General features: G+C 36.9%; 1 protein-coding gene across 8 annotated transcripts in view; it reads left to right on the top strand.

The window, feature by feature from the left end:
• ATP11B (ATPase phospholipid transporting 11B (putative)) overlaps positions 1–16,452 on the top strand; it is a 112,440-nt gene that overhangs the window by 86,450 nt on the left and 9,538 nt on the right. For 4 of the 8 annotated variants that reach the window (XM_089332122.1, XM_089332120.1, XM_008266558.5 and 1 more), the window contains 3 exons: positions 3,060–3,125; positions 3,634–3,737; positions 5,891–6,056. In XM_089332122.1, coding sequence (XP_089188248.1) covers positions 3,060–3,125; positions 3,634–3,737; positions 5,891–6,056 — 336 coding nt within the window. Of the gene's footprint in view, positions 1–3,059; positions 3,126–3,633; positions 3,738–5,890; positions 6,057–8,629; positions 8,716–10,252; positions 10,379–16,452 lie in introns of all 8 variants that reach the window. The other 4 variants (XR_011388036.2, XR_011388037.2, XM_070072458.2 and 1 more) reach the window with 2 other exon arrangements.

Raw genomic sequence — 16,452 nt, 5'->3', positions numbered from 1 at the left:
AAGAATTTTTATTAGAAGATTATATGGTAAAGGTATCTTTATCTAATCCATTGTAGCATTTCCTTGTATGCTGGTTTATTCATGAGACACATACTTAAAGAACTAACAATATTCCAGATACTTAATTGAAAATCAGATGTAACTGAACTTTAGAAACATATATCTTTCTTCTTATGGTATGACAATTGGTCTTTTGTTACCATTGATGACTTAGTTTCTACTGGAGAGCTGAACAACTAATTACTCTAAGAAAGGTAATTCTCAAATTCTTAAGCAGATAGGTGGATAGTCAAGCCTGATAAAGAGAAGGTTTTCATCTTTTGTTTGTTCTTAAACTCATTCTTCCTTAACCCAGGACTTTGTTCCTATAGTTAGCCCTTCTTTGTCCTCTGTTGGCTCAAATCCAATACCCTATGAACATGCTGTCCCATATTGTAATAAAAAACATACTTCCGGACCTACAACTGCCTGCTCTGGTGACATTTTTTTCTGTATTTAGAGCAAAACTTGAATAAGTTATTAAGTTATTCCTTGTCACTGTTTCTACTTCCTGTCTTCCTGTTCACCCTTAAAGATCTTTATGATCTAAAATCACGGTTTTATTGTCACCACCAGTTCTGCATTACTGAATCCAAGAGCATGTCTCAGACCTTAGGAATTTGACCATCAGGCACAGTGTTCCTTCTATTCTCAGCCTCCATACTTAACTTTGACTTCCTAATATTTTTTACTACCCACTTTCAGTCTTTTCTTTCTGCCCTCAGAATCAGCTGGATAATTTTTTGTTGTGGGGCTGTCCTCTGAATTGGAAAATGTTTAGCAGCATGCCTTGCCACGACCCACTAGATACCGGTAGCACACATACAACATCTCCCTGGTAATGATAACCAAAAATGTCTTCAGACTCAGCCAAATGTCTCCTGAGGGACAAAATCACCATGGAGCAATGTCCAGGGCTCAGTCCAAGGCTGAGTTTGTTTGTTTTAAAGAAGGGGATATGGTTTAATTATTTTTAATTTGTTTTCTATGAAAAGCAGAGAAACAGAGACAGAGATTTTTCATCCGCTTGTTCACTCCCCCAAATACCCACAACAGCCAAAACTAGGAGCCCAGAACTCAATCCAGATCTCCCATGTGGGTGGCAGGGACCCCAGTACTTGAGTGATCACCTGCTACTTCCCAGGATGCACATTAACAGGAAGCCAGAATTGGAAATGGAGCCAAGACTCAAGTCTAGGGACTCGACTGTGTGATAAAGGCAATGCAGACATCATCTTAACCGCTGCACCAGCCGTCTGCCCCACTTCTTTATCTGAACACTGGGTGCACGCATGCTTCCTACCTGCAGCTGATTCCAGAAGGAGGCAAATTGGATAGAAACTATTTTTAAAATCTTTGTCTCTTCTGAGCAGGCATAGATCCAGGTTTAGTAAAATTTACCAAACCTTCTTTAAGAAGAAAAAAGAAACTTTACAAATATAAAGTTACTGTATGTGAAAGTGCTGTGAGTGACATAAATGTGTCCTACTTCATCCAAACCAAATGTAAGCTCAACTCATTTCTCTTCAGCCAGGTTCCCAAAATACCCTCTCCACCCACTTCATCACCAACCAGCAAAACAGGAAGTCATAATGGAAAGAGACTACAGTCTAAACTAAGTGATTTCCGTTGAAATCATTACTCTTTATGATATTACCCACCCCCATCAAATGTGACAGTGTTTCCATGACCCCTTCTAAGGCCTGGGAAAGGGCTTAGGCAAGAGGAAGCCCTAAATCCGCTATGGCCGAAGTCCCCTGGCTACATTGAAGTATCTGTCCCCACAGTCCTGAAAGACAAGACTGGTACTTCTCCAAGTGCTGAGTTGAGACTCACTTATCTTCAGCATTTCTGAATCATTTCTATAGATGATAAAAGTAAGAAAGTAAGAACAAGTTCAGTATGACTTTCCCATTCTTCTCTTGACAAGTAAACTCTCCAAATACTCTCAATGTCTGTAATCTGAGAGTGGGCACTTATCCTAACAGTAAAGACAGCAGTGTCCCAGATCAGAATTAGGTTAGATTCTCAGTTCTGACTCCTAACTCCAGCTTCCTGCTAATGCAGAAGTAAATAGCTTCCTGCCACCCACATGGGAGACCTGGATGGATTGCCCAACTCCTGATTTTGGCCAAGCCCAGCCCTGACCACAAACCAGCAGATGGGAGCTCTCCCTGTCTCTCTAGTTTCTCCCTCCCTCCCCCTACCTCTCTCTCTCCCCCCCACCTCCTCCTCCTCCCTCTCATATAAATAACTTGAATTTTAATAAATATTTCACTTTTGGTAATAACTATTTTATAGTAACTTATAATAACTGTTTATTTTACTGATGGTTTGTTATCTACTGTCCTTTTTTGTGTGCCCTAATTCTTATAGAAACTTACGAGATTTAACAATAAAGTTAGTTTATAGGTAGGACTAAGTAATTTATCAAGTAATGCTAATTGTTAGAAATCTATTCTTAAATGACATTTTCAAATATTTCTTTAAACTAATGTTAAAATTATGACTACTTTGTAAGCCAAATTAATATTAATCTCTTGTTCTACTACATGTGAAAATAAAATCTTGATATTCTTTTGGGATTCTGTATGTTTAATAAACCTTAGTAAAAAGAATCCTTTTTGGCATTAACTGCATTTTTACATGGAATCCTTTGAAGAGTAATTCTAGTGGCCATTATCTTTCCTTTCAGATACTGATTTTTAAGGTAAATTTCTTTTCTTCTGCTCTGCTTATACAGTGTGGCAAGCCAAGTGGTCTGCTGTAACTTCTGGTTGGGAGAACATGGCTTTGTTAGCATTTTTACTTTGTAACAGAAATAAAGTAGCTATGAACAACTAAATCAGCCTGTGCAACATAATTCTAAACCCATTCTTGGGTTCTCAGTCTGATGCTATCCAAAGGATCATGATGTATAAGAAAAGTGATGTTTATGATAAAGAATGAAATTACTTTTTAACCAGATGTCTGGTTTAACATCATGACACAAAATGTAATAGTTTATTCTTTCTATTTAGATGTTTGGGAACTGGACATTTGGCACTTTGGTCTTCACAGTCATGGTTATTACAGTCACAGTAAAGGTTAGTACTGAAATTATGAACTTGGACACATTTGTGTTTATATAATTAGTACTTAAATGTCTTCATTTCTTTAGTTTTAGGTATTTCCCTTTCCTTACTGAATAATGAGTAATTTCACTTACTCTTTTTTAATAATTCATTTAAATTTTATCCAAAAATATCTTTTATTATTTTAGAAAGTCTTAGCTAATTCTTATGGTCAAATAAAAATAATAGTCATTGAAATTTTGCTTCTCTATAAGTAATGCAAAACAACAAACTTTGTTTTGGGCCATGTAGTTGAGAATAATCAGATGAAATTTCAGCATTGCTTCCTCACAAAAGAAAAATACTATAAACTTGAAATTATTCAGTTTCTTAAAGGACTCTTACATAAGTATTTTTCTTTTGAGAGACTATGCCATGAGACTTTTAGACACTTAAAATTAATGTTTTATTCTTTAGTTTTATCTAACATGTTAAAGCTTTACTATTTTATATTTCTAAGGATTTTTTAAAAATTTTTTAGATGGCTCTGGAAACTCATTTTTGGACGTGGATCAATCATCTTGTTACCTGGGGATCTATTATATTTTATTTTGTGTTTTCTTTGTTTTATGGAGGGATTCTCTGGTGAGTTACTATATTATATTTTGATTATATTGATTGACCTATAATAAATGTTTATTGTGATGATTTCATTGTGAATAAATTTCACCTAGAAGAGTTTTGATACCCTATCCTGATAATAAAGTCACTTCTTTTGGTTGATCTTACTGACATGGAGGTGAAAAACTAACATTTATTGAATATCTACTATATTCTAGAAGTTTTATCTAAGGTACTGCATGATTCATTACAGTATAATCTTTTTTTTTTAATCTTACTTTTTTTTTCTTTTTACCAAGAAACAGTTTATTTAATGTATACAAACTTCATGCATTTCATATATACAAATTTAGGAAGACAGTGATTCTTCCTACCCTACCCTCCCTCCTGCCCATACTCTCACCCTTCTCCCTCCTCCCTCTCCTATTCCCATTCAAATTTTTTACTAAGATCTATCTTAATTATCTTAAACATATAAGCTTAACCCTAAACTAAGAGTTTAACAAATGGTATGAAAAATAAAAACCTGTTTCTCAACAGTCAAGACAAGGGCTCTTCAAAATCAGTGCATCTCCAAGTCTCAATCTAACTTCTATAGATTACCTTTTAGGTACTCTATTAGTTACCACAGATCAGGGAGAGCATATAGTATTTGTCTTTCTGGGACTGGCTTATTTCACTAAGTATAATGATTTCCAGTTGCATCCATTTTGTTACAAACAAGATTTCATTTTTCTTTTTTACTGCTCTGTCATATTCCATAGTGTACATATACCATAATTTTTTTTAATCTACTCTTCAGTTGATGGACATCTGGGTTGATTCCGTATATTAGCTATTGTGAATTGAGCTGCAGTAAACATGGGAGTACAGATAACTTTTTCATATGCTGATTTCACCAGTGGCTTGGGCTGGTGCAGGCTGGTCTCACTTCACTCTCCAAAGCTGGTGCTGAGGCTCTTGGGTGCTGGGGTTTGTTGTGTCAGTGTTCCTGCTGTGCATCCACAGCCTCCTTGTGGAGCCACAGCATCCCTCTTCCTTCCACGGAGTTTCCACTGCAGTTTTCTCCCTAACTTTTCCGAGATCTCACTCTTTCCACTTTTTAAAGCTATCTTCCCTTAGCCTAGAGCAGTAAGCTCCCTCCCTATTCCACCATCTTGGAATCTTCCACAGTAATATTATCCCCATTTTTCCTATGTGGAAATAGCTCCAAAGTTACAAAGGTAGAGAAGTAGCAGAGTCAGGATTTAAACTTCAGTTGTTTTGCTTCACAGTGAGTGTTCTTTATACTAACCATATTACCTCCAGATTATTTATTAATGTGTATAATAAAATCCAATAGAACCATTAAATTTTGATTGTTGAGTTAATGTCTCTCTGACAGGTTAGTAATATGGTTAATTTTCATTGGTAGAATCAGATACTTAGCTAACTATTCTGATCTATGAAAAATTAATGCTTCTACTAAGATTCTGTGGTAAGTGATGGACACCCAAAGTCTCTCTGTTAGAAAATTTATATTATATTTGTCTAATGTGCATTTGATCCATTTATCAGGCAAAGACTTTGGAAGTTAGTCAAAAAAACTTAGATTAGCTAAACATTAACTTCCATTTAGGATCATAAAAAGATATTCCTATTAGTATTGCTTTTTTATAATCCTCTTCTCCATTTCTTTCTGTATTCCCCTATATTCTTTTGAAGTGATATATACAAAAAAAACAAAAATGATAAGTAAAACCCCAATAGAACATCTTTATAATACTATTACTATCTAGAAATATTATTTGTGAGTATATTTATTTTAAAATATGTTTTTAAAGAAGAGCCTATGAATGAATAAGCAGAATAAATAAATAAAGCAGTAGAAAATATTTTGTTGCTTTTCTTAGTCTCTTAATCTGAATTACTGTATTTCTCTTGCTGTCCCACCATTTAATGAGGGTTATCTAGTCAACTGCTTGTCACTCCCCTACTAATAAAAACCATAACTGTTACTAAAAATAATTGAAATGGATTTTATTTTTTGAAAAGCCCATCTTGTATTAATTATCAATTCAGAACATTTTCCTGGACTGCTCTTAAAATTGTTACTTTCAGGTATAGTGTGTTTGTTTGGTGTCTTGGTTTAAGTCTTTGAGTTTTACTTTTATGAAGTCCACTGTCTGTCTTTGCAGGCCCTTTTTGGGTTCCCAGAATATGTACTTTGTATTTATTCAGCTCCTATCAAGTGGTTCTGCTTGGTTTGCCATAATTCTTATGGTTGTTACATGTTTGTTTCTTGATGTCATGAAGAAGGTATTTGACCGACAACTCCATCCTACAAGTACTGAAAAGGCACAGGTAACCACCTTTTATATTCAACATCTTTTTAATTATGAGCTTTAATGATGAACAACTATGACTGTAATTTGCTTACATCAGAAAGTAGGAAATTACCTGTTCCTGTATCAAGTATTTTGCAGTATGAACATTGTCAAATATGATTTTAAGTTGTTTTATTATTTTTAATTTTATGACTACTGATAAATTATAATATTTTAAAATTACATTATTATTAATAAAGCTCTAGGTTTTGAATACAGAACTATTAATTTATATCCAGATAATAACAATAGCTATATTTTAAATAATATTTTCACAGCATTTAATCAGATATATATTGAGATATATAGCTATGTCTTTTGAAACATTAGAATTTGAATAATTTTTTATGCTATTTTGTTTTTACAAGGTATGAAATAAGTTCTTTAACCTAAATAATCTTTATAGAGTAGATTTTTATAAAGTGTTATATGACTAAGGATTTATTAATAAATGTTGAACTATAGCACACAGTCATAGTATGTTACATAGTGCTTAAGCATATGGGGTTTAAATATCCATGTTTCATTCTAAATAAGAAAGAATATGCGGTTTGGGGCCTGAGAGGTCTCAGTTCAGATCCAAGCTCCACCACTTAGTAATTCTGTGACTTTTCATCTCAGCTTCCTCTTTGGGAAAATTATAATAGAAATGTCTTTCTCATTACCTTTGTAGTGAGAATTAAATGAAAGAATATATAGTAGATGGTCAAGAAATTGTAGCTGTTAATTGGATGTGTCTTTTTTGTATAATTGACTAGTACAGGAGCTAGAAGTCCATCTTAAGTTGGCTTTCTAACTGTACCATAGTGTTGAGTACATATCTGAAGAATATATTCTAATTAATGCTTATGTACTGTAAATGCTAGATTAAGTTGGTTTTTTTTTTTTACATATTTGTTTCATAACAAGCAAATTTTGTTTAAATTTGGGGCAGTTAGTTGCAGATTCATCCTGCAAATAGAACACATACTTCCTAAGTATTTAGGTAACTGAATGAGGCTTCCTAAATAGTGAATTGGTTTTAATTATTAGTGATATCAGCAATGTTTCCTCAACATTTAGTTGCTGTGGAAACTTAATCCTAGCCAATATTCATTTTAACATCATTGAGGTAGCATAGACCTTTGAAACCCGACAAATGTGAATTCAAGTACTGTTTCACTTATAAGACATAAATCCATGATCAGGTCACTTCGCTAGACCTTAATCTCCTCCTCTGTAAAATCAGAATAATAATTATTACCTTACATGACTGTGCAAGACAATAACACCTGACACTAACACTGTTTCTACAAACAGTCCTCAGTGAAGACACTGCCATTGTAAGTATGAAGCAGGTGCCAGTGTTGCTGTGATAACGGACCTCCGGATGGGGCTCTGAAATTTTACAAGTTCAGATTACTCTGCCTATGGCTGTACAAATGTTTATGTCAGTATAGACAGACTCCTCTACTCTGCAATGTATTGCTTAAATATATTTCAGAAAAATTTTCCCACTTCCTGTTTCTAATTTTCAGAAATATTTAAAGCAAAATCATTTATTTTTAACATGATGTATTTTTCATAGCAATATATATATATTTTAGAGCAAACAATTTATTTTCCCTTTGTGGCCTCCATAAAACTATATTTCACCAAAGTCCATCAGTTATTTCACTTTTAATTCTTACTTCTTTATAAAAGTAAATATTCAAACTTATTTTCATTTTTCCTTATAAATTCTGTGTTGGGCAGAGTATTTGCAAGCTTGTATTTTCATCAAGATTTCTTAATGATAAAACAAAGATATTACTTCTTGTTATCTTTTCTGTTGCTTCTTTTTTGAAGGATTACATAGAAAATATTTGATACCTTAAGATGGGCCCTTAGAAAAAAGTTTAAAATGCTTATACAGATAATATAATGTATATAAATTCCTTTACCATACCATAAATCAAAACTGATTACAAATTGAATGGGCAGTAAATAATTTTATCTGTGTGTGAAACCCAGTATAATCTCCTTTTTTGGTTCACTGAATTCATTTCCAAAAGGCTCACCCAAGATGTACTAGGTTATCTAATCCAAGAAGGAAATCTCTACCTTCTCAGTAATTGTCTAGCCTGCTGCAAAGTTTGGGGTTGGTTGTTTATTTAGTGAAACAGTATATGATCATTTAAATCCTATATATGACATTATTCCTTTGCTATATGTAGTAATGAGTGTTTTAGCCTTATACCATCACTTCTGAGTTCAGATGATGGAGAAATGGTTAAAAAGCTATTTTGTTGTTTAACAAAAGTAGCAAGAAAATTGGTATCAAAAGAGCTGTCAACATTTATTCTGAGCTTTGTTTTTCTCCAGAATAACAATGTGGAGTTAAGAATGAAGAATAAATTCTTTTGATGACAAAACCAACAGCCATACAAATGTCAGTCATGTATGATATTACCTACTTTTGTAGGAAAAGATGTACATTATTTGCAAAGCTTGTCCTGTGTCTGTCTCATAGGTGATGAATGCAGCTCACTGACTTGTTGTGTGTCCCATCCCTTTTCTGTCCACTTATAGATGTACTCCAACACAGTCGCTTTAAGTGACGAGTTCATCGCACTGCAGCCTTTGTCGAGGGCAAGGAATCAGCTGAGCAAACTTAGGTAGAGTAGGAGGAGTAGAACCTCATTAACCCTTCTGCATGCTAAAGGTCAATTAAACAGTATCCAAAAGATGGGCAGAGGCATGAAGAGTGGGGCGTTTTTGTTAGCACAGCTCTGTCTCTGATGAATTTGACCTTTACTAGTAATGTGTGTTAAAACCTAAAAAAAAATCCATTTCTCTTTTGAGAAGAAAATTCACATGGAAATTCAACATGATAACAGGACAGAGATCTGTTATCTTTTTTTTTTTTTTGCCTTAACTACCTTTTCTAGCATAATTCTAATGCTTCTGCTTGTCATGTTATTCATTTTTGAGAATGCTTCTGCATGTTGGGTAATTAAAGCTATAAAAATTCATCATAAAGTTTAAGCTTTTAAGATGTAGTTACTTAGAACTGAGAAGTTGTCCATTTTTATCTTGCCTTAATCTGTGTTGTAAATACATGTGCATATTTGTGTTTGTACACTGTAATGGCTGCCAAAGTATTTCATATCCTTGCTACTATTTAGTGCATCTATAAATTGAACAGTATATTTTGTATGTCTTATATATATACATTATCTCCACAGACATCTTGTGTTTTAAGCTGCTCTGATCAACATTCCATGGGTAGTTTAACTGTTTACTCTTGCAATTGAGAGGAAAATTGTGTAGATATTAGATATCTTCAAGAGCTTTCAAATATTTAATCAGATTAAAAACCATTAGCATAAAACTATAAGCAATTTTTAAAAGAAAGCTTATTTTGAGGATTTTTTCCCTTCCCCTGTGTTATAAACAAAACCTGTAAGCTATCTTCTACAAACTTAGCATACTCTTTAATCCAAAGGACTCTACTGCATTTTTATAGAAATAGTTATTAATCAGTCCTAATTCACATACAGATGATGCAAAAAGTAAATTTTCATTGTTGACATTGTCTCATAATTTAATAAGGGTTAAAATAAAGATGCTACAGGCACATTTTTAAAGTAAACTTCCTTAGAAGGTCTCTAAGGTAAATATAAGTTAAAAAAAAAAAAAGAACTGAAATTCACATAAATTAATTGACCTCCACCAAACATATTTCAAATTAAGGATTAAGTTTACTGTGTAAACTAATCAATCAAGTGTAGCCCTTGACCCACATATCTGTGACATTTGTAAGGCCATGTGACCCTTCTGCTCTACTGAAGTCCCACTAGAAAACTTCCCTGAGAAGGGAGCTCAAGAGGTGGGACATTAGCATACCTTTGTAGTAGGAACCCTAAATCTTGATGGCAATAAATTTGATAGAAGAAACTGAGTTTTATTAAAGGAAACCTACCTGATCTTAATTTAGCTTTGTGCACTGGAAAATTGTGGCTTTGTGTGCTTTGTTGTGTTCCCCTTAAGAAGCTGCTATTTGCTGTCTTTTGTGATAGTAAATGTGCTACTGTGTGAACATTCATTTGTGCCTCCCAGATTGTGGACCTCAGCTTGTGGCTTTGATTCAAAACCTCTGTATGGTGAGAGTGTCATTCTGAACTGAGACTCACTGCTTTTCTGTCCTTCCAGATGGAAGAAGATAAGGGTTCAGTCAGCTCAGCATATGAACTTGCTGAAAGCCAGCACAGAGGGGAGGACAGTAGGCACCTGCTAGCTGAGGCTTGCAGCGAGCAGCAGAGTTGTTGCGTGCACTAGGTAGTACCGCGCTGGACCTTCCTGGGGACTCTGCTAAGTTCTCGTGCTTGGGGCATGCTGTGGGAAAACTGACCTGACATTGCCACCTCTTCTTTACTAATTCCTACATCATTTCTCATGTGCTGTTTTGATTTAGTTGTGTTCTGTTTCTGTGGTCTTCACATTTTCTGAATGTCCACCCATGAGTATTCATCAGTCTTTTTTGGAGCCACAGTGATAAATCATACTTCACCTCAGATTCTAACATAACTAAGTATTCTTAGAACTTGTTATCGTGAATTCAAGAAATTAGTCCTTTTCACTTCTTTTGAAAATACATTATGCTATTTCTATGGTTTCTGACCTCTTTTTCCTCTTTGAAGTTATAGTTGTACATTTCATTTAATATAGTTTAATGTAGTCACACTAAATTACTTATCTACCTCTTGAACTGAATGATCAAGTGGATAAGTACAGAGAATTAGTATGGAGTAATTGTTTTGATGATATGTTCAAGAAAACCTGTTCTTACTTTTCTTAAATTTTTATTTAATTTTTTATTTAATTTTTATTTATTTATTTATTACACTTTTGTAGTTAAAAAATATGAATTGAAGAGAACTTGAGGCCGGCGCCGCGGCTCACTAGGCTAATCCTCCGCCTAGCGGCGCCGGCACACCGGGTTCTAGTCCCGGTCGGGGCGCCGGATTCTGTCCCGGTTGCCCCTCTTCCAGGCCAGCCCTCTGCTGTGGCCCGGGAGTGCAGTGGAGGATGGCCCAGGTGCTTGGGCCCTGCACCCCATGGGAGACCAGGAAAAGCACCTGGCTCCTGGCTCCTGCCATCGGATCGGTGCGGTGCGCCGGCCGCAGCGCGCCGGCCGCGGCGGCCATTGGAGGGTGAACCAACGGCAAAGGAAGACCTTTCTCTCTGTCTCTCTCTCTCACTGTCCACTCTGCCTGTCAAAAAAAAAAAAAAAGAGAGAACTTGAATTACCACTCCTTTGAGGAATAAATTTTAAAAAGACCTAGACTTATCTGGAATTTGAAGAATATTTTGATTAATTATGAGGGTTAAAAATTCCCATCACTAATAATTATATTTTTGCTTGAACTAGTTGTCATTTTATTTATTGTAATTACTAGTCAAGAAGATATGTTGTTGTCTCATGTGGGATAAATCAGTGGCAACACTTTAGAACAAAGCCAGTTGAAGACTGTAACTCCTTTAACTTTAGTACTGTCAACAATGGAATATGTATAATTTGAAGAATCTGCATTATTGTATGACATCTTTTTTAAAATTAGATTTCTTTAGTGACTTGCCCTAAATAAATCTGGTTTTTTGTGTTTTTTTTTTTTTTTTTTTAAGATTGATTTACTTGAAAGGATAGTTACAGACAGAGAAAGGAAGAGACAGAGAAAGGTCTTCCATCCACTGGTTCACTCTTCAAATGGCCACAACGGCTGGAGCTGAGCCTCTCCAAAGCCAGGAGCCAGCAACTTTTTCTGGGTTTCCCACATGGATGCAGGGTCCCAAGCACTTGAGCCATCTTCTTCTGCTTTCCCAGGCCATAGAGGAGAGCTGGGTCAGTAGAGGAGCAACCAGGACTCAAACCGGCTCCCATATGGCAGGCGGATGCTTAACTTACTATGCCACAAAGCTGGCCCTTAGTTTATTATTATTATAAATTGAGAAAAAATTCTAAAACATTGTGAATTTATATTTTGTTTTAGTATGCCTCACATGATCATAGTTACAATATATTTATCTTGTGCTTTGGTATAGAAAGATTTTTAGTATTTTTAACGTACCCTGTCGAGCTGCAAGGAAAGCTCGTGTGAATAGCTTGCAAGAGTAAGAGCTGGCCAGGATTGATGTTATGCCCTGAGGAGTCTACAGATCCTCTTGGGACCAAGTATACTAACACTATAAAATTATGTCATGTGTGATAAACATTCCCCAAGGGTTTGAGTTCAAGTGGTTATCTCATAAGACATGGATCTAGTGCCACTTTGCCTTAATTTCTCTATTAAAATGTACAAAGCTGTTGAGAAATTTTTGGTTTTTTGGGGGGTGTTTTTTAGAATTTAACAGGTACCTTATTATGGTTGCCTTTGGAAGAAATGATAAGTGAATTTTCTCCCTTACACCCTATGGTAATTTACCCTTTCCATTAAATTTGGAGATTTTTTTTTCAAAGATACTGATATTCTTTTTTGCTTAAACTACAGAGTCCTAGTCACATATTGTTATTTATATAACTAGTTGAATAAGTACATCATTAAAATAAAGGGACCTCAGTCCACTTTAAAACTCAGAATAAGCCAAATTATCAAAATAAGTTTACCAATAAATGTAATTTGTACCGTATGGTCATTTTCATAGTTAAGTTTAGGCAACACATACAGAAATCTGCTCTCTGGAAATCCCTGAAAGACAGTATAGAAGTTTTGATGTTTTATAATCCTCTTTCAAACTGTCTTTCAACTTCCAGTATTTCCAAGTTGTTTGCTTTACTTAGGAAAGAAGAGGGAAGGGAGTTTAGAGGACGAACGTGAGCTTGACGCATGCTTGGGGGAGACAGGCTCAAGTCAGACCGCAGCCATCCAGGTGCTGCCCATCGCTGCACTGCACTCCTTGCTGGGCTTCTCAGTGATGAGAGGAAGCTGTTACTTGGTGCGGATATTTGATGACTCCAGCCAAATCCTAGTCGATCTGGAAACTAGTAATGTCTGATGACTTTTACATTGGAAAGAAAATCATTCCCACAAACACAAATTTTTTTCTTTTTCTTTTTTTTTTTTTTATAATTACAGTTTAAAGCTTCTTTCCAGATATCTCCCTTAAGGCTATGCAAGATGGTCACATTGATTGCACAGGATGTAATACAATTGAAATGCGAAAGACCTAATGTGGTTAACAGTTTGGCAGGCTTTAAACTTTTTTTAGAAATGACTTGATAGGATAAGATGTTATAGAAATAACTAAAAAATAAATTAGGAATGCCATACAGTTTTCTAACATAAGATTTAAGGAAGATATTTTTGTTTAAGAGAAATTTGTAGCGTTTACCGTCATTGATATGAAAATAGTGGAAATAAGAGCAGCGAGCCAGAATTTATTTCAAGAAGGAAGGTCTAAAAAGATGAACATTTTCATTTGCCATACATAGTCATGTTGAATATCCATAGTTGTTTTGCTTGGCAGACCTTCTAGCTCTTAAATTATGTGGTCGTTCCTGTGAAGCAAGTGTGGTGGAGAATGAGGCTTACCAATTAACCAAAATTTCTGACAATTTAAAAGCTAATTTTTTGTGCCACCAGGTGCAGTCTGATTCCCATTAGTTTGCATTTTTTCTTTTCTCTGTTCCCTTGCCCCAAAATATAATGATTCCCTCTCTTCAGATGATACGAAACTCAGAGCCGTCCCATCCCCACCCCAGGTTATCCTGGCAGCTGTGGCTCCGTGTACTCTGGCTGAGCTCCCAGTTCCTGAATATTGGGATCAAAGATGTGTACGTGGGAAAGCAGTCGAGTTTGGAAGTTAGGGTAGCATTTTCTGTAGATAACTTTACACAGTTAACCAGCAGTTAGCATTTTCAAACTAGCCAGGCTTCATTTGGTTTAAGGAATAAAGGAAATATATTTTATTTGGTTCAGAAAGTGATCTGAAGAAGTCATTTCTTTATAATATTTCTGAAACTTCAAAGTGTTTGTTCTCTCCATTGGGTTGCCTATATATATATATATATATATATTTTTTTTTTTTTTTTTGACAGGCAGAGTGGACAGTGAGAGAGACAGACAGAGAGAAAGGTCTTCCTTTGCCATTGGTTCACCCTCCAATGGCCGCCGCGGCCGTTGTACCGCGCTGATCCGATGGCAGGAGCCAGGAGCCAGGTGCTTTTCCTGGTCTCCCATGGGGTGCAGGGCCCAAGCACCTGGGCCATCCTCCACTGCACTCCCTGGCCACAGCAGAGAGCTGGCCTGGAAGAGGGGCAACCAGGACAGAATCCGGCGCCCCAACCGGGACTAGAACCTGGTGTGCCGGCGCCGCTAGGCGGAGGATTAGCCTAGTGAGCCGCGGCGCTGGCCGGGTTGCCTATATTTTAATACCTGCTCTTAACTGAAAAAGTGACGCATGCAAAATAATGTAATTACCTAAGGTCAGATCCACACCCAAGCTGCGTTCTGCACGTGGATGGACCAGCACTTGCTAGTGACTGGCTGGATGTCAGCTTCTGTAAATCCCTTTCAGTTGACTGAGCACCAGCTATGAGCAAAGCACATATTATTAATTTTCTTTAAAGATTTATTTATTTGAGAGGGAGAGACAGAAAGAGAGGTCTTCCATCTGCTGGTTCACTCCCCAAATGGCCGCAACGGCTTTAGCCGGGCTGATCTGAACCCAGGAGCCAGGAGCTTCCTCCAGGTCTCCCACATGGGTGCAGGAGACCAAGCACTTGGGCCATCTTCCACTGCTTTCCCAGGCCACTAGCAGGGAGTTGGATTGGAAGAGGAGCAGCCAGAACTCGAGCCTGCACCCATATGGGATGCCGCCCCCACAGGTGGGGGTTTAACCTACTAGCCACAGTGCCAGCCCCGTCACATGTTATTCATCTAAGAAATACCAGAGAAGATCCTTGTTCTTGAGTTTCTGGTCTGTTTCAGTATTTCCATGAAGTGAAGGACCAGTTCATTGTTTTGTTTTCTTGTTTTTAATTCCCAGTCCATCGTGAACCAATAGTTTTGTAAGTAAACTAAAGAATTAGGAAAATTAATTTTAAAAGATATATGAAATAAGTTCAGATTCTTAAATTATTGGCTTGAACAGTTAAGAGTGTTCTATCAGATTACTGTAAAACTTTCAAAGCTGTCACTCTCACAGACCAGAAGCACTGACCTCCTCACAGGCCCGTAATTGAGGGTTTATGGGTCAGCAGTGTGGGGATCACAATGTGAGTCACACTGGCTACTCACAAGAGGGCAATAATAATAATAGTACTCCCTTACACTCAGGCTGAGCTTCTGCTGGATACATACCATCCACACTTTTGCCCACACAGTTACTCATTTCCTTCCATCAGTTTGGAATGTCCTTTCTCTCCCTTCTCCAGCTACTGAAATCCCACCCATCCTTCCAGATATGTGCCGAATACCATCTTTTTCATCCAGACTTTCTTGCCCTCTTACCAGTAACTGCAACAACCACTGAGCCTGAGTTTTCCCTCCTCTCTTCTGAGCAGTCTGCCTCACACCACAGTTAGAAGAAGGCAATATGGTGCATGGTAAAGTGGCTTGGGGTCTGGAATCAGAGAAACCAAGACTCAAGCCCCAGCTGAGTGAGTGATGGAACAGATTTTGTATCTCTTTGTCTTATCTGCAAAAATGGGGATGATCTCGGTGCCTCTTAGGGTTGTTAAAGGTTGTGGAACTTTCCACGTGCGGCTTCTTCCCCTGGCATGGAGCGTAGCATGCTCTCCTGTGCTTGTCTTCTCTCCCGCCGTGTTCTTTACCCTTAACTCTAAACTGAGAGCAAGGTTGCTATCCCCTGTGGGAACTGGCACAGTACTCTACTCAGTAAATGAAAGTTGAATTTAAGTGCTTGTGCCATTTAAATGATAAAAACACTGGAATAGGATCCAGATAGGAAGTGACTAGTCATGGTTGGCAAAGGGAGAGAAGTTTCAAGGAGATGATGGAATTTAAACTAAACTTGGGCATGGTAGTCAGCATTCTGACCCTACCTGGTGACAGCCCTGCCATATACCACAGGTAGCAAGTGCTGCCCGGCTGGTGTGGTGCCTACACAGGAGCACTGGGAAGTAGAGCAGGAAAGGCAGCATGGAGGCCGGTTAGAAAGCGCACTCAGGGTCCCCTGAGCCTTGTACTTTATCCGTTGAGCCTGTGGAAGCCCCAGAATCCTGGTTCTTGCAGAAGGTAAAATTGAAATTAGGGGAAACTGGAACCCAGGGGCCCAAAGTAAAAATTGGGTACCTGATTAAATCCTGTTACCTAAACTTTATTTCCAAAACTGTTCCTCTGAATATGTGTTTAAAGTTGTTTATTTTGTTTGAAAGACAAAGGAAGAAATCT

Source organism: Oryctolagus cuniculus, chromosome 4, assembly GCF_051225735.1.
Source record: "Oryctolagus cuniculus isolate XC-2025 breed Fujian yellow rabbit chromosome 4, ASM5122573v1, whole genome shotgun sequence".
In the NCBI taxonomy this organism is placed as follows: Eukaryota; Metazoa; Chordata; class Mammalia; order Lagomorpha; family Leporidae; genus Oryctolagus; species Oryctolagus cuniculus.
The sequence above is the reverse complement of the archived record's forward strand: the minus strand, read 5'-3'. Positions and strand labels throughout refer to the sequence as shown.